The sequence below is a fragment of the Montipora foliosa genome, chromosome 12 (genome assembly GCF_036669935.1).
Source record: "Montipora foliosa isolate CH-2021 chromosome 12, ASM3666993v2, whole genome shotgun sequence".
Taxonomy (NCBI): Eukaryota; Metazoa; Cnidaria; class Anthozoa; order Scleractinia; family Acroporidae; genus Montipora; species Montipora foliosa.
The window spans coordinates 14,332,743-14,356,473 of NC_090880.1; the positions used below are offsets into that span (position 1 = coordinate 14,332,743).

A 23,731-nucleotide genomic window follows, 5' to 3' on the forward strand; every position below is an offset into this window, starting at 1 on the left:
ATTGAAATATTAACGTGAGGTCTCTTTCTCAAAAAGCACGAAAAGCCCCTCGTGAAACTACGATCTACCACATGTGGCACCCGAAAAACGCTCGCAAAGCTTCGGATATTTTAAGGACCAGGCCCTAGGTACATGTAACTTGGTCGCTAGACGATGACGAGAAAACTGTGGACGCCTTAGAACTGCACAAGGCTGTCTCTCTGTTGGAGGGTGGTCCACGCCGCCAATATCTAAGCCGTCACACTTCTACGGTGTAACCGCACTCTTTGCCGAGGAGCTGCTTTGTTTGTTGCTACCCTTTTGGCTGTTGGTGGAAACCGGAATCTGCTGTTAGCGTTCAGTCTGGCTAACTGAAAATGGGTTTTGGTTGGGGTTACATCACTTCAATTAGCCTGCGACCAAGCTTTCCAAAGCGAAGCGGGGCAGGGAGAGGAGAGATCGCCCCGCCTCACTTTGGAGAGCTTTAACGCCGCCTCACACTAGCCCATTTCTTGTCGGCCGACATGAAAATCCTCACTAGTCGGCTAGTGTGCTGTGAATAAAGACAACTCTGCTTATCGGACGATAGTGCTAGATCCCAAAATGTCTTGTCAGGCTTTGTGTACAGTGGCCATTTCGTGCTCAGTTTTCCTGCTTCAAATTTTTAAACTCGACATTTTGAGTTTAGAAACTCGAAATTCTGAGTTCACGAACTCGAAATTTTGATTTCACAAACTGGAAATTTTGCGTTTGTAAACTCGAAATTTCGAGTTCACAAACTCCAAATTTTGAGTATACAAACCGGTCAGTGTAAAATACAGACTTCAGACAAGGGGTAAATGAAGACTAAGGTTATAATGCAACTGTTAAAAAAGCCCAAACCCTTCAGAAGTGCTAATCTTAGTCCTAATTAGGCACAAAACAATATTTAGGCTTAACTGTAAGCACTTCTAAATTGGGCTTGGGCTTTTTCAACACTTACATTATAACCTTAGTCTGCATTTTACCCCTAGTCTGCATTTCACACTGACCAGTTCACAAACTCGAAATTTCGAGTTTGTGAACGTCAAATTTCCAGATTGAGAATTTGAAGCAGAAAAACTGATCACGAAATGCCATGTCCCCTACGGGCCACCATACTTATCGGGTAGTGTACGGTGGACCAAGATTCTTTGTCGGGCCTCGCGAGCGCCGCAACCAAATTAGGAAGTGTCATAAGAGTTACGTGAGCAAGCGTCTTTTCCAACATGGTGGAGATCGAACAGATTTGTCCGATTGGTGGGCACCAGAAAAAGAGGACAAGCTTGCTGCAAAGCTATTGGATGAGTCGGCCCCAACCCTCGGAGCAGTTAGTCGCGACAAAAAGTCGGCTTGTGTGCGGCCAAGCTGGTGGCCCGTAAAAATTTCAGCCGATTTCTCCCCGAAAAAAAAATTTGCAGTTATTCATCAAAAAATAGGCTAGTGTGCGGCGGCCTTAATTACCATAACATAAGATCAAGGTATCTATTTAGGGATTACGAAATTCCACTAAGATGCGGCCCGCCCATTCAAGACCACTAAATATACATCTCTCTTACTTTTCTCTCGCTCTTGACTTGGATACTTTTTCCTCGGTAGCCTACAATTACTGAACTCTATCCAGAAATCAAAGACCAACGACTAGAAAGAAAGTTCAGCCTCCAGCTAATTAAAGGTATGGAATAGCAATGAAAAAACTCGACTTCAATTATCGCGTTCATGAAGCGTTAATTTACTGTTATGAGCTAGGGAACCCAAACCCTGATCCAAACCGCTTACTGCGCGCCGGTACCTCTCACACCGTCCAGTCACCGTTGTTGCACATGCTGTCATGTGCCGTCAACAAAAACGCTGACGCTAACACAGGAGAAGGCAAATTGTAATAGTCATCAAAAATGAATTTGGATCGCGCATAAGACAAGCTCTTTGAAGAGTGATGCATTTTTTCTCTAAACGCAAGTGAACACTCGAATGCTTGCAAGATAGTGAAAGCTTTGATTAGCAAAAGAAGAGATAAACTGTCAAGGTAAGTAACTATTATAATCTATTCAACTGTTAAACTTACTGAGAATGCCGTGCAGGAGTTTTTGTTTTGTCTGGAGTTGGGCTATCAGGCTTTCTCGGCGAGCTGGTTTGGTAATGAGGAATCTATAAAGTAAAGAACCCGTCATTTCGTCGCATTGTGAAGTTTTTTTTTTTTTGTAATAGGCACGCATTGCGTACGTGTGGTAGTGCAGACACAGCGCTGTATTCCATAATTGTCAACTGAGCTGCGTTTTCTCTTCCAGGAGATTCAAGTTATCTTTGCGTAATATGTAGCTCTAATAGTACACGATATTAATTGTGTTGGTACGGTATATCACCATAGTGCCATGGTGATCAAATTACCTTGTATGTTTACTCGCGAGACAAAGGATGGCAAGACACCGGGTTTTGGTTTGTTAGTTTGTTTGTTTTTTCTTTCAAGTGTTTTAAAGGTTGACAAGAAATGTGCGAATTCAACACAAAGATCACAATCGCCCAACTCTTGCGGTTGACCATTGTTTCTGCAAAGTAAAAAATTTACTCTCCTAGACGAGGTTATTTATTACCAGGTAATTCCATCGTTTTGGACATAGCAGTTGCTTTATTATTCATCAGCGTCACAAAGTCTTTCCGATTTTGGGGCTCATTTTGTTGAAACTCAAACTTCCTACAGACTTGTTTATTTTCGTGATTTATGCACGCGCTGCGGGCCTATTGGCACCACGGACTTACAATCTCTTACAACCCGGCGATATAGTGTGTACTACCACGAAAACGCATTAGAAAGAGGCAGTGCAGCCCACTGGTTAGGACGCTTGCCTTGAGATCCGGAGATCCCGGGTTCGAAACACGTTTTGACCACTCGTTGCATTTGTTCCAGGTAGTCTCTGGTTCAATTTCCTGGCTGCACTTGTAATTACAAGGAAGGATTACGTTTTTGCAATCGTTGGCCGTGAAGCATTTGAAGAGACTTAACTGGTTAGAGTGTAATGTGAAGTGCTAGGTTTCTACCCCATATGAACCTTGTGAGCGTTAGCCCTACTAATGGAAATGGGTCCACACAAGGACAGAGAAAAACTCTGACCAGGGTGGGAATTGAAGTGAGTGCTTCAAGGCCAACGTTTGCAAAAACGTAATCCGTCTGACCTTGCAGCTCAGTCGGTAGAGCAGCGGGTGATCTAACCCGAAGGCCGTGTGTTCATTCGCACCCTGATCAGAGTTTTTCTCTGTCCTTGTGAAGGCCCATTTCCATTAGTAGCGCTAACGCTCACGTGGTTCATATGGGGTAGAAACCTAGCACTTCACATTACACTCCAATCAGTTAAGTCTGCACTTGTAAATAGCCAACTGGTTTGCACCGGCCAGTTGGGATTCTTAAAGTTGTTCTGTTCAATGCTCGGAGATATTAGCTACAACTGCAGCTACTTATATTTGTTTACTACGGCTTTCATTCTCGCATCTTTCAATGTTTTCCGGCTTCGCGAATATGTTTGAACTTTGTCAACACAAAGGAGGTGTGACTGTGATTTGACGACTGAGTCAATGCAGTCATGCCAGGAGACCCAAGGGAATAAAGAAATTCGCGGTTGACTAACTACGGTCACCCCGATAAGGGTCAGTTTGTTATCAACGGCCGAAGCCGTGGCCACTTTGGTGATAAAGCACCGCCTTCGCACGCTGTTTTGTTACAATATTCACAGCCTGACGTTGCTCGCAGGACTGCTATTGCGTTGGTGGTGGGTTGAGAGAAAAGTCCAATCTTTGTCAATTGATTATGACGTGAAATTGTGACCGTGGGAATATTTTATCCAGGAATATTTGACTCAAATTGGTGGCACCTGAGAATTAATTTAGTCTCCAGCCTTGGGATTTTATTATAACCGTTGACAACCACGAAATTGTGAAATGGCTCAAATCGCGTCGGATCTGGAAAATATTAAACCACACAGGAAGGAAGTTATCCACGATGGCAATAAGGTTTGACTTTTTAATTGAGATTTTTTCATATAATTATCTTCTTAAGTCTCATACAAATCCTAATATTTTTGTCGGCCATGTTGACACTGAGCTTGGGAGACCTGTTCTTTTAATTTAACTTAAGCACCACGTTACAACCCCGTGACCATGATTTTCCCGCCATCTTTCGAGTTTTCCGGTTGCCGCTTGTCGTTTCTACGTGAAAGCATTTTCTTCTCGTTTTTCTTCTACATATTAACAAGTTCTTCATGGAAAAAAGAACCCAAAATTATTTTCCGGTAAGTCAAATTGGGAAAAGCCAATTTTTTTCGGCCCGTTGATGACCGTAAATTAACGGGGTCCACTGTACGCGAGATTAGGACCATTCCATTCTCTATTTTCGAATTCCCCATAATACACTTTGTTTGCCCCCCAAATTTGCCATAAACCATTGTTTTCAAATGCTCTTGGGAATATGCAGTGTACCCAACAGCATTTGAAAACAATAGTTTATGCAAAATTTGGGGGGCAAACAAAGTGTATTACGGGGAATTCGAAAATAGACAATTTAAAATCCACACCACCCTGTTGACGAGATTTTCTGAGGGGGGTCTGAAGAGCATTTCTGAGGGGGTCCATGTGTCGGCACTCTTTTATCTTTCAAATATTTCTGAAGGGTATTGGGAAAAATCCCCATTCTTCTGAGGGCGGAAATAAAATATCAACTTTTTCTGAAGGGGGGGGGATGGGTCGGCACTTTGATTTCCTACTTCTTAAAGGGTGAAATTCACACAATCTCGTCAACAGGGGGGAGTGTGGATTTTAAATGCACATCGACGTTTGTCGTTAAGCTTACTACTATTTACGTGAGACGAAGGCCAACCGACAAACCAACCTTGTTTTGCCCACATGCATTTTTCTGCACTTAAATGATAAATAGAGCCAGCTGAATATATATGCTTTCCATGTGTGACTGGCTGACATTTAAAATCAACTCTACGCACAGAAATTTTTGAGTTTATGGCACCCATGTATTGGCAGAGCTGCTGTATACAAAATGCCCGGCTATCTCAATGCAGCGTTTAGAAAACACTGATGCTATTACAAGCCCTTGCTTACCGAGATCCTGATCTCTCGTGTAAACTTTTCCAGCAGCTTTTTCATGTCCAGCTTACATGTTCTCAAAGGACTTAACGTCAAGTACTGCAAATATATTCAAAATTGTATGGTTCAGCTTATGTGACATTGGGTTGCCTCTGACCCCTGAGAGTGAGACTTGACAGATTTTACTCTGTCTAACACCAGACGAGTTTACTTGTCGGCAGGGGATGTCGTAGTACACCTAAGGAGACAATGGGTTCTACTGGCAGTTAAAAGAAAGCCCTAGGTGGAGACCAGGATTGGTGGAGACTCGATCTACGCTGGACCTGTCCAAGGACAGAGCACTTAATTGACTGAATGAAATCACGCATCACACTTTCAGTAAACCACATTCTAATAACTCATCATGTTGATGTGGCCCATAAAATTTCAGGCCTGGAGAACTTCTTACACTCCTCTGAGTAAGTAATATACATGTCATGAACAGTACCCGGTTCTCCAAAATGTGAAAATGTTGTGGCCTGTTCACGTGTTGAGGTCTCATGAAAAGCATTTATACCTGACCATACTGCATATAACTCACCTTCCAGTAAATCTTCTCACAGCTATGAGTGTCATGGACAATAGGGATACTCAGTTTCATTTTTTTTACAACATGATGATCTGAGTTAAAAGAGAACATTGCAGATTATTTTTAAGAAAAGTAAGTCAATTTGTCAGCTGTTAATACAAGTACATGTATAAAATAGAGGATATATTACATGGCCGTGCAGGGATACAAATTTTATCTTTGACTGCTAAAAGTATCTGAGATACTTTCAGCACGAGAAGATAGAATTTGTATCCCCACGCGGCCATGTTATGTTCTGTGTATTATATAGATATTGTCGATGAAATGTCCAGATTTGAAACAAATTGTTTTGCTCATTTTCGAAATGATGAAAAAGTGGTCATCAACCGCTAAAACATGCATGTTGTGTAACATGAAACAAGATATGAAAGTTATGAAAAACAAATCATGAAAATGTAAAATTTTGCAACAAAAATGTTAATGTAGAAGAGAAGAATTTTAAAGAACAAAATACCTTACAATGAAGAGGAAGCTCGCATTTTATTGGCTTATCATGTTCGTTACCATGACGATACCTATATTCTCACATGTGAAAGATAAAAATGATATGTTCACTGCACGTGGTGAAGATATGATTTTTTAGTAAAAGGAAAAATCCTGGTATTTCATCAGTATCTATATAATAGTTATACGACCACTCCCCAATAGGGGCTTTTCAGGGCCAACAAAATGAACAGAACAATAGTTTAAGAATCCCAACTGGCTGCAGCCAAACCAGTTGGATTTACAAATGCAGCCAAGACATTGAACCAGGGACTACCTGGATCAAATTCAATTAGAACTCTCCAGAACTCAAGGCAAGCACATGGAGCAACACCACCTCCTGCTAATGATGAACAAAAAAAATATATGTAGCAACATAATAAGGACAAAGCCTTTGTACATACACTTGTTGTATGACATTGTGAAGTCTTCAAGCAGGTCTAAGAGGCTCTGTTGAAAAAAGGCCATTAAAAACCATAAATTATTTATTACACATTATGCAGAATGCTCATTATTACTATTCAATATTGTTTTTGTGACATGCAGTTTTGAACATGCATGCACCAAAGCCAAGAAACATCCCCTGGGGCAGGGGAAACATTGTTTGCTTGAAGGATGAAATTTCTGTAAATTTCAATTACTTTAAGTGCCCCTGTGATCATGAAAACCACTTCCTTCTTTCCTTCAGATTTTGAAACCGTGTTTGCTTAACACCTGACTGGCAAAATTTTGAGCTTTGATTTTTATCCAAAGGCCGTTTACTTTGAGTGTAAGTTTTGGATTTCACGGTCCGCCGGCCATTACTCACGTTCAAAACTGACTGATTGGGCCTCAGACGGTTGGATCCAGGGAAAAGTGACGTCAGAGGCTCACTAGCTTAAAATTTCAGCGTGTGAACACAGCTTATTATATATATGCAAAGCGTGAGTTTAAAAGTCTGAAAGCCCAAAACCCCCGTGCTGCATATTAATTCTGCGGCATACACACGTATTGCATTCTTAAACTAGTGAGCCTTTGACGTCATTTTCTCCTCGATCCAGCTCTCTCAAGAACATGATGTTAGTAATGGCGGACCATTAAATAGGAAAATTCCAGTTAAAATAAAGAGGTGTCTTTTTGAAATCCAGGCTTAAAACGTGGCTCACTTAGTGTTTTGTTAACATAGTTTTGAAATCCAAAGAAAAATATGAATTGATTTTTTGGTCACAGAGAAACTTTAAAGTCAAAAGATCTTAGCTGATCTACAAGAGGTCAACTGAAAGCTCAGCTCAGATCTATGACCTAGCTTGTCCACAAAGTCCTGGATTACACCTTACATTTTGGATTTTGGTCTCACTTAGGGTGTTCTGGGCAACCCTTCCCCCCCCCCCCCCCTTCCCAGGGAAAAAACACAGAAAGTGCATGGTTGCCATTTTTGACCTTTTTCTTTGTTGCTCAGCATGCATGCATTCAGTTCAGAAAATACTTCATAAAATCTGCAAGTAAGTCTTGCTCACTGTAAAAGACTACATGTGGGTCAATCTCACCCTTTTGCATGTCTATTAATCCTCACCTTAAATTTAAGTGGTTTGAACATAAGGTCATCTCTTCTGCTGAGTCCCAATGTACCAAATCTTCCATTATGGTGAACACCAAGAACAACATGCCTGTTAAGAAAAGAAACCAATAAATGGGTTGGGTGGAGTAGTATAGGTAAAGGTAAAGGTAAAGGTACACGTTATTTAACGTCGGAAGTTCCTTTACTCTCTAGAGAGTACTCTCCCAGGAAGCCGACGGTGCGCTCATTTTACCTCCCTCTTTCCATCAGTGCTCCATTTTAAGGGTATTTAAAGCTACTTAGGCTACACTAAAAGGAAAGAAGTCGAAACAAGGATGTCAGATCCGGGGATCGAACTCAGGACCTTATGCACCAAGGCTGCGCACTAATCGACTGTGCAACCCTTGCTCCTTGTATATTTGGTTTCTAAGTAATGCAAAAACCTGTAAGCAGTTTAAGCCCACTGGAGTCATGTTATGGTTAAATAATAATTATTATTTTGTACCTGTAGAAGTGGGCATTAAACTTTGTCTTAAAGCTGATTGTAAATCTTTGCAGCTCTGTCATTCCACAAGTCAGATATCTATTAATAGAGGTTTTAAAGTGTTAAGGTATGGATGCAGTTTAATTATTATTAAATAGTTCGAGCTGAAAATATCATTTTCTCTGATTGGCCACTTAAAATGTAATGAATTATTGTCCTGTATTAATACCTCCATGGCCAAAAATTGAGAAATTATGAGGAATTCAACGAAGCAACATTTGCTTTTAATTAATTTTGGATGAGTCCATTTATGCTACCCTATGAACGAATGTCAATCACATGCATAAACAATTAAGATAGCCACGAATAAATTTAGACCTGATTTTTCTTTTACGTGTAGATTTCCCCGTTAATTCATACCAAGGCTGTGCTCTAACGGCGCCCGGTCGCCTGAGGCGACTAACATTTGGTTTCGGGCGAGTGAGAAAAACTACCCGGTCGCCCGGCCGGGCACTCTGGCTTATTGTATTGCTAGCAGATAAGGCGGCTAAAAATTTTAATATGTTGGTGGTTACAGTTTACGAAACCTCTCAGAAAATGTTTTTTCTTCGTACGAAACAGTCGGTTCAAAGGCTGTTCCACATGATTTCATATGTAACATAATCTGTGACTTTGCACGTGACGGCAGGCGGCCGCACGAATTTCGATTCTTTCTCAAAAAAATAGTATTAAATTTGGAACGTAAAGTTTGGCATTTCTTGGTTATAGTTTTAAAAAAGAGTTGTTACTTCTGCTCTGACAGCGGTAAAGCGCGGCCGGTGATGCGGTGTAATTTACTTTTGTATGAACCCGGGAATCGCAGTTTATGCGACAGTTTATGCAAATTTAATATTTTTACATTTTTTTGCGGCTGCGCCTGCTTGGCTGAAATACATTTAGGTTATGGTTGTTTTCCCCAGTATATGAAATAACGAAATAAGAAAAAAGGAAAGATATCATGTCATTTTGTTGTTGTTTTAGAAACAGAGCAATCCCGCGTTGTCCTTAGTTCGTGACAAACCATTCCGTGCTGTAAACAAATAACGTTGTGACTGGCGCTTCGACTCAATCCACAAAAAGCTCATTCCACTATTAAAACATTTTACTGATAATATAAGAAAAAAATACTTAAGTTCTGTCCTGTAGCAATGATTTTCGTCCAAATCAAGATGACTTGCTCAAAAAAAAATTGATACCTTTTGGGTCGCAGTGGTTTAATTGTTTCACGGCAGTTTTCACAAAAGCTCCACGTGAATCAAGCGGCATTGATTCACGTTTTGAAAATTCATTTTTAACCCAACTAACCAGTAAAAGCGTTTACCTGTATTAGACCCAAACGTTTTTACATAAAACTGCCGCAATCTTTACTTTTTCACTTTAAACCTGAAAACATTGGTGGCATTGCCACTTTTCTCGTCTTTCTCAAGTATGGCGTGAAAAATTTGACGGGTTGCGGGTTTTTCTCGCACTAGCGAGTTTGACGATCACCAGACCAGTAGCAGCAATGTTTTGTTGAGAGAGAGATGGATGAAGATCTTCCTGCATTGCTGATCTCAGATAATTAATTAAATAATTAATTAATTAATTAATTCGGGCGACCAACTTGGAGGGCTGGGCACCCCAGCTAAAATGCTTGGGAGCCCGAAGGGCTCCCCGAAATTTTCCTTAGAGCACAGCCTTGCATACTATTTGGGCTTATATCCCCCACTGATTAAAAATCAATTTTGCCATTAATTGGGTTGATCTCAGAAGGAAAGAAATTAAAATTGTTTGCTTAACCCATCACCCCTCAAATGCCTTAGGATGCCCTCTATTAAGTGTAACTTTCAGGGGTCAATAGGTTAATTAAATATTATTTCAGTTTTGTTATGGTAATTTTCCAGCACAAACATACCTCAAAATGCATTAAAAAAAATATATTTAGCCCAACCCAAAATTATGCAGGCCACGTGTAATTGTTAAATTGACAATTTTCAAGCCTTTCAATATAATTAGAGTGCATCACAGGTCAAAACTGCATGTAGCTGAAATACATAACTGTTATTGAAGTTGATCCATTACTTAAGTGTACAAACTGGTGAAAAATAAAAGGATACAATCCAACAATGACAGCTTCAAGACATTTTATGGGCAATGACTCCTTTATTATCTCCCGTGCAGTGTCCATTAATCTAATTTTACAGAATGGAATTTACACAGGTTTTAAGAGATTAAGAATAGGAAGAAATGATTATTGTACTAGTGGGATTTTATAGCAATACTCACATACTGTTTTACAAACAATTTTTTTGGAAGAACCTTTGTTTCCACAGCCAATATTACAGCCAATAGATCTCTGGTTGGCACATTAATAACAAGAAGTGATGTAACAGTGAGTATCGCCACTGGGAAACATAGTTGCAGGTCATATTAATCATTTTTTGGCTTTGTATTTTGGTTAAATATTAAACTATTTAATTGGTCAGAAATTGGTCCTTTCAGCCTCGATCATGTCCTTTCATAAACGGTAAGACAGGTAGTAATAAGCCTTCATCCCTTATAGTCAACCTGAGCGAAGTCAAGTGATCATGCAAGTTATTTATCATGTACATGTAATGGATGTGACGATTGGGAGACACCTTATATCGACCCCTGTCTGCAAATCCGACACCAAGACCAAAACATGCAAGACTTCACACCGAAATAAATGCAATATAAACAAGACTTAGAGACTTTTCACAAAGGCTGTCGAGATTTCGAGATCGGATGAAAAGTTTGTGAGTGCCAAGATTTGGCAGGGTCCCAAAGGGAGGGTCCCTGGAGACCTGGAGCCCTGGATTTTTTTGCTGTGGAGCCCGGAGCCGATCATTTCTCCGCCTGGAACCCTGATCATTTCTAGCTGTGGAGCTTGCTGGAGCCCTGAAAGTAGCTGATATCGAGCCCTGGAGCCCCGCTTTTTTAGGCCCGGAGCCCTGGAGCCCTAAACCCCTTTGGGACCCTGATTTGGAAAGTACCATTCACTACCCCTTACATATAATTGTAACATTAATGCACTCTCACTAATACTTTAGTTGCATTGATTCAGTTACCCTGAAAGTGGCCTCCACTTTTTAATCTCAAAAAACTGAGTGCCAGTGTGATTATATCTGTTATCCTTAATGTCAAGGAAAAAAGGGGTTCTCCTCCATTTTTACATGTATTTTACTTTATAAATCTTTTTTCTGGCAAAAGCAATAGGGTCAGGTGGGACACGACAGTAATTGTTGTTGCTTCTGCCTTTGAGTTTAAATGCATCTGATGATGTTCTTTAATGATATTCTCACGTTGTCTGCATGTGCAACGCACACAACCTGTAGCTCATCTACAAGTGGCTCAGGTTTCTAACCAAATTAAGTCAGCTGATCATGGACTTCAGAGAGAATGTCATTTAATATACATCCACAAAAGATTGCCATGTCAAAATCCAAAAAAACTAAATCTTGGCTGTTTGAAATAGTTGCTAGCAAGATGCAAACAGTTTTGCAGGACATGTTAATGTAACTGAAACATACAACATTTAAAAACTTGCTAGAGAATGTTTAATCGAAATTTCAAATTTAGCGGGCCATGTTCTACAGTTGGCCAATCACGGCGTGCATACCACCCTGCGAGCAGAGCCTGTCTAAAACTCAACAGAGGGCAAGCAAGAGAGACTCTGCAAAAGTTGAGTCAAGTCTTTTAAGACACTGCAGCCCAAGTTTCTGGGCTAGTCACTCCGGTCAAACCAATTTAGGCAGCACGCACATCATATTTTTGACAAGGCGAAGGTCAAAATCAAGCCTTCAGAATGAAAATCAATATTTCATCCAGGAGTGTGAAACTGTCTCCAAGCAAAGGCTTGCCCATACTCAATAAAAACTTAACACGATTTCTGCAGAGTCCTTTATTCTTTCTCGTCGAGTTGAGAAAGGGTCTGCTGGCAGGGTGCATGCATGCTATCTGACAGATAATTATAACAATATAATTTACAAGGATACTGAAGTTGCTGTAGATAGCTCTGTACTTGTCCCAGTTTTTCTTCAACCGATGAGATTGAAGTGAACACAGGTGGAGCAACATATGGTACCTGAAGGTTGAAAAGGATGCTTTAAGGTCTCGCCAAAGGAAAATGAGGTGTCCGCCGCTATTTTTGTATAGGGTTAAAGTTTGTATCATATTAAAGCCTACAGATTGAATTATTTGAATAAAGTTTTACTTTTTTGGTATTTAAGATTGCCTTTTAGCTTTGATACCTCGAACTCAGAACAACCGAATCTCCTGCAGAAGCTCTAGCTGGGCCCTTCACTTTATTGCCAAAATAACCCCACTTTGTTGCATCTTAGTCACAGACGAATGCACTCCAATACCGTGTAAGGAATTTTGGATATGTTAAGAACTGAAGGAAATGTCACGCACCAAAGTCAAAACTCTCATCTCATACTTAATTTGGGCAGAAAAAGTGCCATGTAAAATCAGTCTCCGAAGACAAACGAAAAATTCTTCACACGGTATTTGGGGTAGTACAATCAATTATTAGAACTGAAAATTTGGAAGCAATATCTTAAAACCCGTCAGGAAAGGAGGTCCAAGAAGTGGTAATTTTGTCGTCAAAATACACCCCTAGAAAATCGAGCTACTTGAAAGCCAATTATGCTGAGCCAATCAGCGTTCGGGCACATGCTAAAATGGCGGATCGCGCGTGATGGCTGTCAATTGACACCCAATCCTTTCACGTGTGATTGACAATATATATTAATATGTCAATCACTTTTTGTGCGCAGATTATGGAGGGAAAGAAAAAAAAGCGATTTTCTAATTAAATTTTCAGATTTGCAAAAACAAAACATTTGAGCAAGACGCCCAAATTTGCCTTCACCGAGACCTTAATGCAGCCATGAATAAAGGCCAGATTATGCACTTGTGAGGTTTTATTGAATAGGCATGAAAGCTTTGAAATACAAGTTATTTATGTGAAGGGTGGAAATTGCAGGTTAGGGTTGCAGGTCATTGTTTTACCACAGCTGAAACAACCCAAACCTTTACTTAAATGCAAAGCTTTAATGTTTAAGCCTAATGTTTCAGTTATGGTAATAAAAACAATGACTTGTAGCCCTAAGCTGCAACCTGCACCTGCCCAGTGAGTTATAGCCAACTATTAGACTCAGAAAGTGAGGGCGTGGGTTGCCATGCACAGATAAAGGCTGTTCTCCTTTCAGAAGTAAATGCTAGCTGTTCTCAATCTTGTGCAATAATCAGCATATTATCACTAATACAATAAAACCACAGAGAAAAGCCGAACTGCCATGCAATTAGGCCAGGGTACACATAGCGCATTGCTCTTAAAGATGGTCTATTGTCTTTCTGAGAATAGGGGAGGGAGGGGTCAAGGTTCTGAAGGTGCTGCTGATACTTGGCAAGAAATTCTGGATTTATTTTAAATAAGCTTGTACTTCAGGTTGTCATGTAGTGTTTTATAAATCCTCTGAGTGAAAAATGCAATGAGGAGAAGTCACTGTTATTCCACAGATGAGCTAGTAAGAAGCATGAATCTATCCCTGAGAAGATGTCACATACTAGCTGCTTTGAAATGAAGAACATATTTCAAAACTGGCATGCAAAGAAGTTTGATACATTATCTGTGGGATTACTAGCTTATAAATAAGCTTTGAGATTTAGGCACTGCCAACCCTTCTGAAATGAATTCCCAGGGTTTTGGGAATTCCTAGGAATTAATTTTGTCAACTCAGCACCACTTTTCTGGCCTAGTGGAAGCAAAATATTTGCAAGGAATTTACACAGAGATGTCAACTTATGGAGATCTAAAATCTAGAGATTTTGGAATATTTTTGATTTTTTCTTTGCATCAACCCTCCCTATCATCTATCCACCCCAGAATTTGACACCCCCTAAATTAACTTTCCCCTCAGCCCCCCTTCAACAAAAAAAATTGACCGGTTCCCTGCAGTATCAAACTGCACTGCACACCTGAAAAAGTGGTCTAAGGGAATTATGATCTTCATCTTTTGAACTGTAAAATTTCTACTAAATCTGCCTGAATACAAGGGGCTTAGGCCCGGGTTAAACGCCGTACTTCACATGAGCCGAACTCAATTCAACTAATTTACATGAATTAAGTTCATGTGAAGCACGGTGTTTGACCCAATTAAGTTCGACTGGTTTTATTTGGATCGCCTGAGGCATTCTTCACGGCCACTCCAGGTGGGAATAACGGCTGAAGATCGCCTTTGGGTCAAACGCCGATCTTCACATGAGCCGAACCAAATGCATAATCATGTCAACGTATGAGACAGTCTCGATCTCGGTTTTGCTATTTATTTTCGTGGTCAGTTAAAGTTCGGCTGAATTAAGTTCAACGTTTGACTCAACAGGCGAACTTAACGGCTCATGTGAAGTACGGTGTTTAACCCGGGCTTTAATTGTAATGTAATATAAGCTCCTTCTGTATGCAAGAAAAATCTACCACCATAGTATTAAAAATCCTGCATAAATGCCCTCACGAGTTGGCACAGCCAGAAGCCAGCAATTCGTGGATTCTGGGAAAATTTAGGACTAAAATATTTGATTTCCGGAGAGGAAAGGTGGCCGTCCAAAGTCACTTTATCCGGGTCAGATTTGGTGGCCCATACAGGCGGACATTCGTTTACTAAGCGGAACTCCCTGATAATCCGGGAGAGTTAATACATATTTTAACATGAAATTTATGTCTTGCTGAAATGAAATTTGACTTTTGCAAATTAGGACCTTTTGGGTTTTGGGGGTTACTTTAAAAACCTTGATTGCAATTTTCTGAAGCCTGTAAAAGTTGTGCAGGGTAAAATGGTGTTGACACTAGCTAATCACCGCTCAGATTATGTTCTCTGATGACACTCTGTGTCCTATTAAAACTATGCTAGACGTTTACTTATATATCAACCGCACCTTGTCTAGACTCTGACCATTCCGAATGTTCTGTACCATTTGAGGTCCCTTGGGATGGACCTTTTCAACATGGCGCCACATTCTTTCCCAGGTTTTCTCCTTGATGGGGAAGCCATCTTTATTTACGTAAAACAACACACCACTTTCATCCTCACTTGAAAGATTCTTGTTATCCTCATTGTATTTGTTGTCTAATGCACTTGACGTTTCTGGGTCGCTCATGGGGAGCGAAAGTCTGGTTTACTCCCGATCTGCAGATATGCAAAGTAAATCAACTTCGATCTCTCCACACCGTCAATTTTTGGAGCGACAAGTTCATGCCAGCTACCTTTCCAGGAATCATTCCTGATGAGCGTCAGCTTTTTTTCTTTTTCCGTCCGGAAAAGAAGGAAAACAAAAACAATGACTAGTCACTGTTGCTATGCAACGAATCCTTTTCCTAATGGTAGAGTACACTGTTTTACAGCGGACTCATGAGATCCTCGAGCAAACATGGCCGACTCAAGTAGCCAATCAGGGCAGCTGTAACATTCTGCCACATCACACAGCCAAAGTTGCTCGAAGGGTGAGCTTTTGCACCGATTTTATCCTTTCATTTATCCTAAATATGTCCTCATGGCTGAGCAACAACCTAACAGGCAGTCTTTCAAGTATCTCTAATATAACTGGACAAATTTCTTCTTTTACCCGTGAGATATTGACAGAAGGTGCAGACGAAGTATCAGGTATGATCTGTTAAGCTTTCTTGTGCCTAAGTCTAGCCTGTTTAAGCGTTATTTTTAGCCTTTTTAAGGACAAGAAAACAGCTTCCTTTTTTCCTTTATATTTGTTGTTGTCACACGCTTCAGATGATGGCCATCTCCAAACATAATTTGTAGTGCACAGCATAATCTTGATTTCTGTTCATGTTAACGTAATTCAGTTAAGCTCATGTGTAATCTTACAACGCAGATCCTTCAGCAGAGCTCCAAGTTGCACAAGCTCGTATAAATGATCTTGAAGCGCACCTGTTGACACAAAAAGCCGAGGTAGGGTTTGCTTAGTGGATTAGGAAATGGGCCAGGGTTTATTTACGTCCACGTCGTACTTGTTTACATATGAATGGTGTGCAAATTATGTTTGTTACATGTACAGCCGTATTTCCTTCGTTCTTCAAACGATGCCGCTACAAGAACACAATAGTGGCCAGGTATTCTGCAGTCACTCCCATGGTTTATTTACACTTTAGGCATGCTGCATCATAAATATGTGTGCGAGGAGTGAGGAACATGTACTGTGTACACAATGTATGTTGTGGTTCAAATTTTTCCTGGTTCAAAAATTTACACCAGTTCAATTTTGATTTTTCTCTGTTTCAGTTTATGATGATGAATATTAGCCAAAGAAGAATCAAAGTTGATTTGGTTTGAAAATTTTTGAACCAAGAGAAAATTTGAACCACAAATTACCGATGTATTTACTACATGTACTTGTCTCACTTGACTGCACCTGTTTGTATAAATTCTCTCAAATTTTACTTGAAAAGGGTTTGCTTACAAGCAGGAAGTTGTCATCAAAGGTAACCTGGTATTGTTATTCAAAGCAACTGAGGCAGTGAGCAGGGTCTCTCTAAAAAGGCGAGCAAGAGAGGCTCTGCAGTCTGTCAAGTCTTTTAAGTCACCGCAGCCCAAGTTTCTGGGCTAGTCACTCCAGTCAAACCTGTTTAGGCGGCATGCACATTACATTTTTGACAAGGTGAAGGTCAAAATCGAGCCTTCAGTATGAAAATCAATATGATGTCTGGAAGTTTGTAACTGTCTCCAAACAGCGGCTTGTGCATACTCAATAAATACTTTACACGATTTCTACAGAGTCCTTTCTTTCTCATCGCATTAAGAAAGGTTCTGCTGGCACGGTGCCGAAGCAAAGGTACTATTCAAGACCCTCTGACACAGTGTCTTCAATAATTATTATAACTTTGTAAGTTGTACTCATTACTCCAAACCTGATTAGTATCAAGCTATGTCTGTCAACCTGGTGTCAACGCAAACCTTAATCTGCGTTATTGTAGAGGCATTGAAAAAAGGATTTGGTAATACAGAGTAGGGTTGTCAAATGTACATACATGGTATATGCAGCTAATAGCAAAAATCACCACCTACCTTGCACTTGTACATGTACTTTGTAGTCATGATTGATATTTTGTTCTACCTCCTACCTCTCAAACACTACTGTCCACTGTGAACTAAACAATTTACACATGTAGTTTGGCTGACAAATGGTCAACTCTGATTCAATAATAAAATTATTGATGTTGTCCTTGTAGATTTTGAAAGCAATTTCAACAGTTATTTATAGATTGTCAAGTGAAATTTGTTCTAGTGATAAGTTTTAGTGTCTGCATTAATTAAATGATGGCACCTCCAAGATTGGACTCATGAAAAGTTAGAGATCTGGACTGAGCTAAAAAAAATCTTGTTTGCAACAAACATGATTAGGTACTTTTCTTTTGCCTGTCTTACACTGCAATTCACTTGCAATACATGTAGTAATTTTCAGTCAAAATTATTAGATGAAGGACTGGCCCTTCATGTAGAATGACACTCTCAGTAAGAGTTTTAGAAGATTTAGACTGTTCACAGTCCCCTATTTTTTCGTTTGATTGTCGGAATCGAGCACAAACTGCCACCATCTTTGTTTTTAAACAGAAAGCACAAACTGGGGAGAGCAACATAATTACTGAGTGGGTGGGAGGAGTGAAGGGGTTCGGCGGGAAAAATAGGGAGACTGTCCGATCTTTACTGAAACTAGTGTTCAGCAAGTTCCGTTCCACCAGCAACAGCAATACCTGATTGGTCCATAACACAATGCATCTGTCAATAAAAATACAGACAAGGCTCTCAAGTTTCAACGGCGTGACTTTCGTCGACAACTACCAGCGACAGTTGTCTCTTAGGTTCATCCCACAACAATCGAAATAAGTCTCTCGACAAAGCTTGCTCAGCGGAAGCATAAATGACTTGAAATTTTTGTTGTTCTTCATTTCATTTAATACATCTACAGTTTTCTCAAAACCCTTAACGCTCAAATCAAAATCATTAGAATTAATCTGTTCCTCACCTATACTTCGTAACGGTACAATAACCAAACACGAGGGCCGATCTCTCCCAGAAGTGCTTTCATTTTCCATTTGCTTGACAAGTACAAAGCTTTGGTAGATCAGGCTCTTCCCGAATCCTGTAGTGAAGAACAGTCAATACATCCTTGCCTTGCAGCAAAAGCGTAATCACTTCCTTCTGTTCTTTTATTAGGACTAATCCACCAAGTCGCCTAGATGGCCTTTCGAAAACTTGAGACTCTTGAGATTCTTTCTCTAGATAAGCCATGTGGTTTTTGAAACTTGAGAGCCTTGTCTGTATTTTTATTGACAGATGCATTGTGTTATGGACCAATCAGGTATTGCTGTTGCTGGTGGAATGGGACTTGCTGAACACTAGTCGCAGTAAAGATCGGACAGTCTCTCTATTTTTTACCGCCGAAACCCCTCCACTCCCCCCACCCACTCGGTAATTATGCTGCTCTCCCCAGTTCGTGCTCGCTGTTTAAAAACAAAGATGGTGGCAGTTTGTGCTCGATCCCGACGATCAAACGGGAAAATAGGGGACTGTGAACAGTCTATAGAAAATTAATCACATCATTTTTGTGCACAACCATTTTTTCTATTGTTCCATAGTATGAAAGAGTTAAACACAACAATGAGGAACTTCATGTTAGACTGGAGGCATCTGAACTTCAAATCAGCAATATTTCAAAAGAGTACAGAATGCAGCTGCACAACCAGGAGGTAATGTTAAGTGAAGCATCCTTTTTCCTGATTTCTCTTGACTTGAATAGTGTTAACAAAGAAGGATGGGGTGGAAGTTGCGTGGCAGGGTTTTGTATAACCAGGACACATATTAATAATATTTATTATTTTTTACTGAGCAGATTGTCTCAAATGGTTCATCTTTGCTGATTATTACACTAACTTGCTTTGTTCTTTGTTTTTTGTGCATGCCTAGCAAGAACTCATTAAACTCAGAGAGTCAAGCAGATTTCATGAGCAACATGACCACAGCTTTGGGCAAAGAGAAAGACATGACTCTGCAGACAGCAGTGATGAGCCTTTGGAAACCAAAAGACTACATAATGAGATATTAAAACTTCAAGCAGAATGTCAACACTGGAAATCTGTTGCACATGGAGCAGTGAGTTGTAAACTACGTTTATTCCCCCTGATAAATACATTTGTCACTTGCCATCATTTTTTTGTCTTCTAAGAAGACTAGTATTACATCATTTTGAAAAGACCTTGTTTTACAGAGATTGATCTTTGTGTAGTAAAAATTGTTTCCCTAGCAATTTGGCATGCAGCGAAAGAAATAACCTTTCTTCCAATTTGCAAATCAGAAATTCTGTTACGTGAAAATGCAGGGCTTCAGCAGGATCTAGTCCACAATTAATTTTGTTTAATGTGGTCAAATGCAATTTACCTGCCGGTAGGTTAGCAACAAAACATTGCCGGCTTTTTGTGTGTTTAGGTCAACAACTAGAGCTTTTAACTTCATAGTGGTCAGCAGTTTGTTTCCTTCTGTACGCCTTCTGCACAGGCTCATGCAGGCCAAGCAGTCTCAGTGTAGCAGCCATTTTTTATCTGCGTTGGTGCAGCTTTGTGTGGTTTTTCTTGTAGCATCTAAGGAGTTCTTATTGTTTCTGCCTTCCCCACTACTTCCATTTTCTTCCACTGTTGACACAGTCAGTTTGATGGGTGCCCAGATGTCTCTGTGTGGGAGCTCGTGGCTGGGTTGCTGGGATTGATAGCCATGGGAGCGTTTTACCTTCTAGAGGTCGGGTGATCACAGTGGAGACCCCTGGAAATGCCAGGCACCCACTGCCCATACAACTCAATGCAGTATTTACATTTGTACGGTACCAGTGCTTGTCATTTTCTGTGCACTTCATAATCACCTCATTTCTTGAAAGAACATGTTATTCCAGCAGACTGACATGCATTGTACTCTAAGTGGCTTTATACAATGTAGTGCTCATGGGATTTGGGACTGGGACCATGTTAGTACTGCAGAGGTCATGGATTTGAATCCTGTTGAATCTGTCAATGTTTCATGCTTCTTCAGCTTATCAATGGCCTTTCAACTTGAATTCATTCTAGTAACTACTTAGTGTTTACTTAACAATTTTTGTTCCAGACGAAGGGAATTCCCTATGAAAAGAATTATCGATGTTACAAGGTTGGAAAAGAAAAACTCATTATAAATTTCCAGTCCATTAATTTTCCAGTCTTTCCATGAAGGGCAATTTAAGGTTTAAAGTCTTTTGGCTACAATGATATTTGGCAACATGCAAAGATATATATTTTTTATTGTGTACTGTACGTATACTGTATATTTGTTGCACCTGTGTGAACATTTACAGTACTACACTTACGGTTCATGTGTCTCTTATTTCTGCAAGGAAAATCAGGATAAACTACATGTTAAAGAAATTGACCAGTATCAACAGGAATTGACAGCTTTGCAGAGTAGTTACTTGCAAAAGATAGCAACCCTGAACAAGAAGCACAAACAAGAACTGCTAAAATTGCAAGACGAAAAGGAAGAATTGACACAAAGATGCGAGGAGTTGGAAGAGCAACTTCTAATAAAAAATAAATCAGGTGTGTGGATTAAATTGTCCCTATTGTTCCTTTTTGTAGCCTTAATTATGAAGTCAGTAATGCAGTATTATAGCCTTATACATGTAGGTTTTTTTTTATGATTCTTCGTCTCATTTTTGTTTAATATCTGTAGTTTTTGCCTCTTAACTGTGTCAAAAATCAAATAAAATTAATACTTGTAAAGCAAATTAATCAATCATTTTCTTGCATGTGTATCGATACAATGTAAATAACTGTAAATGTAGAGTATTCATTGGACAATGATAAGAAAACAGTCAGCTATGATTGTTGACAAATTCATGGAATAACCTCAATGAGGACCTGATAAAAAACTGTAAAAAGAAATTTTAGTTAGGTGTTTTTTCAGGAAATTTAACACTTTTGTGCAGAGGTGTTTTTATTCAGTGGTCTTGGTCTTATTTATCTAGTGGTCTTGGTAAATTTAACAAATTTAAAGTGGTTCCGCGTTGACTGTACTCTTATTGACAACGACACTCATCATCACGCGGAACCACCTTCGATTTGTTTAATCTTCACCACAATATTCAACACGAAAGAAAGTAAAGTGTTTATTTCAGAGCATGACCAAAGTCATGACATTAAGAAAGAGCAAGCATTGCCTAACTTTCTCGCAATATGATTGGTTTGTTTCACAAAGTGAACATTCCTGATTGGCTATTACATTGCTTGACAAATTGACGTGAGCATCATGCGAGCAGTGTTGTCTAGACTCTCATCGATAACGATAAATTAGCGAATCAGATTGCGAGATTACAAGCAATTGTGGTAAAAAAGAAATTTGAAACTACAGCTTGAAGTAAGGTAATTGCTTTCTAGCTATTTTGGGAAACCTGAGTTTGTTTCTTCTCAAGCAACAAAGTACATTGCTAAATTTAAGGGAAGTTTGACAGACTTTTATGATAACAGGGAAGAATTAATGGAATATTATTATAATATAATGATTCTGCTTCTAAGGGCAGCTATTAATATTAATAGTAATATTGTTTACAGCTAATGGCTCAAAAGTCCCATTCTAGCTCCATGTCAGTAATTCAAATGAAAAGGAATAATGTAAAAATCTTTGTTCTTCGCAGAAATTGAGGGGAGTTATCATACTCTTGCTGCTGTGGATGACATGGACAAAGTGTTTTCCTCATCATTGAAAGAGCAGTTGGTTGCTGCAGAAAAAAGTATAATACAGCTAAAAAGTGAAGTGCAAATACAGGATGAAAGAATAAAGGTCTTGAATAATGAGCTTCAGGAAAAGAAAGATGCTATTGAAGCAGTGCAGAAGGATTTGGATAAAAGTCAAGCAAAGTATGAAGAATTAAATAAGTCTCGTATTGATGCTATGTCTACTTCAGAAAACAGTTTAGAGGTAAGCAAGAAATATGTAGAAAAACTTCAAACTGAACTTAAAGATCTAAACCAAGAACTCATTGGTTTGCAAAGTGACTCTGAAAGCTTAAAAAGGCTACAGGAACAGTTTCATCGTGTAGCGACGGAAAATACTGAGCTCAAGGGACAGTTGAGTTGTACCCAGGCAGAGGCACGGAGGCTGCATCGCTGTGTTGAAGAAGTCAAGTCTGAGCTTGATCAACTTAGCTTTTCAACTATGGAGTTGATGGAAGAGCTGCAAATTTCTCATGGTCTGCAACAAGAACAGAAGATTGAGCTGGAGAATTTGAAAAGTGTTAAGTTTGTCAAAGGAGAGGCAAAAGAGGAGATGGGTAAATTTAGGAGTGCTTTGGCCGGTGAGTTTCATTCATTTTACAGTTTATGATGTACATGTAATTATACACGTATAGTATAAAGAAGAACTTCATAAGTGCTTGTCATGCCTGACACAATAACATACTATTAGACCTAATCAGCTAACTCAATGTTGTACCCAATGAAAACCCTTTAGGAATAAAATGTTTCATTCCAGGCATTTCCATATCATTTAAATGTGAATGCTACATTATAATGCAAATACAATAAGCAAAGGATCTTAACCCCAGGAGATTTGAATCGGGTACAACACTAAGTTAGCTGATGTGGTCTATCATCTCCGTTGTTTAGCATAATGGACTGAATCATAAGGGGATCTATAAACCCTGATGAGCTACAGTGCATGTTGCAGCTGTAGTGGAAACTAAATTAAAGTTACCATAATAATTATGGTACATGTACATATACTGGAGTGCTGAAGGCATTGATTAACCGTGAGCCAGTGACTAATCTTGTTTCTGCCAAAATTTTAATGTATCCTCGGAATGTGATTGTCACACAATTTACTGTACATGTTTTATGTGGCTTTGTTTAATTGAGTTAAGGTTCTGTTTGCCTTTCTTGTCATAAGCAGCCAGTAGCCATCTTCTCTAGCCCTCTATTGCAGCTGGTTTCTTAGAGTTTTATAACAACTGTAAATAACCATACATGTAGTAAATATAGCTGGCTATAGACTCCTTTCCTACTGTACATACATGTACCTTCTTGAAATCACAAAGACTCTTAAGGCTTGTAAATTGATAAAAATAATGTAGTTTCTACTCGCTGGGGATTTGCAATTAAAGCAAACAGTGTAGTAATAATAATATAATTACACCTCATTGCAGTTTCAGTGCGAAGATCTGTCAGCAGGGAGTTAGCAGGGGTGAATTCAGTGTTTTTACCAGTTGGCCTATAATGTGTACATTACATGTAATTTATTTCTTTCCTATAAACACAGCTATTTAAAGCAGGATTAGCTCTAATGGAGGCTAATAACTTATTACTAAGCCAATTGGTAACATGTTGGTTTTGCCAAAGTTCAGACCCAGTGTTGGTGCAAATTGGGCTTTGAGCAACATGGCACTCTGAAATGTA

The 23,731-nt window shown here is 39.5% G+C and overlaps 2 protein-coding genes across 3 annotated transcripts in view; one reads left to right on the top strand and one right to left on the bottom strand.

Moving 5' to 3' along the window:
* LOC137980222 (tubulinyl-Tyr carboxypeptidase 1-like) overlaps positions 1–15,645 on the bottom strand; it is a 15,914-nt gene extending 269 nt beyond the window's left edge. The window contains exons 1-12 of the mRNA XM_068827614.1: positions 15,518–15,645; positions 15,190–15,440; positions 12,249–12,337; positions 11,322–11,378; positions 10,350–10,424; positions 8,236–8,313; positions 7,746–7,839; positions 6,598–6,643; positions 5,663–5,742; positions 5,098–5,181; positions 2,063–2,145; positions 1–304 (exon numbers count right to left, since the gene is read on the bottom strand). The exon at positions 1–304 is cut by the window's left edge and continues 269 nt beyond it. Of these exons, the coding sequence (XP_068683715.1) occupies positions 247–304; positions 2,063–2,145; positions 5,098–5,181; positions 5,663–5,742; positions 6,598–6,643; positions 7,746–7,839; positions 8,236–8,313; positions 10,350–10,424; positions 11,322–11,378; positions 12,249–12,337; positions 15,190–15,411 (966 nt within the window). The 5' untranslated portion in view covers positions 15,412–15,440; positions 15,518–15,645 and the 3' untranslated portion in view covers positions 1–246. The remainder of the gene's footprint in view (positions 305–2,062; positions 2,146–5,097; positions 5,182–5,662; positions 5,743–6,597; positions 6,644–7,745; positions 7,840–8,235; positions 8,314–10,349; positions 10,425–11,321; positions 11,379–12,248; positions 12,338–15,189; positions 15,441–15,517) is intronic.
* Positions 15,528–23,731, top strand: part of LOC137980220 (thyroid receptor-interacting protein 11-like) — a 24,501-nt gene continuing 16,297 nt past the window's right edge. For both annotated transcript variants that reach the window (XM_068827611.1, XM_068827612.1), the window contains exons 1-6: positions 15,528–15,914; positions 16,141–16,217; positions 18,902–19,012; positions 19,230–19,415; positions 20,680–20,881; positions 21,976–22,635. In XM_068827611.1, coding sequence (XP_068683712.1) covers positions 15,611–15,914; positions 16,141–16,217; positions 18,902–19,012; positions 19,230–19,415; positions 20,680–20,881; positions 21,976–22,635 — 1,540 coding nt within the window. In that variant the 5' untranslated portion in view covers positions 15,528–15,610. The remainder of the gene's footprint in view (positions 15,915–16,140; positions 16,218–18,901; positions 19,013–19,229; positions 19,416–20,679; positions 20,882–21,975; positions 22,636–23,731) is intronic.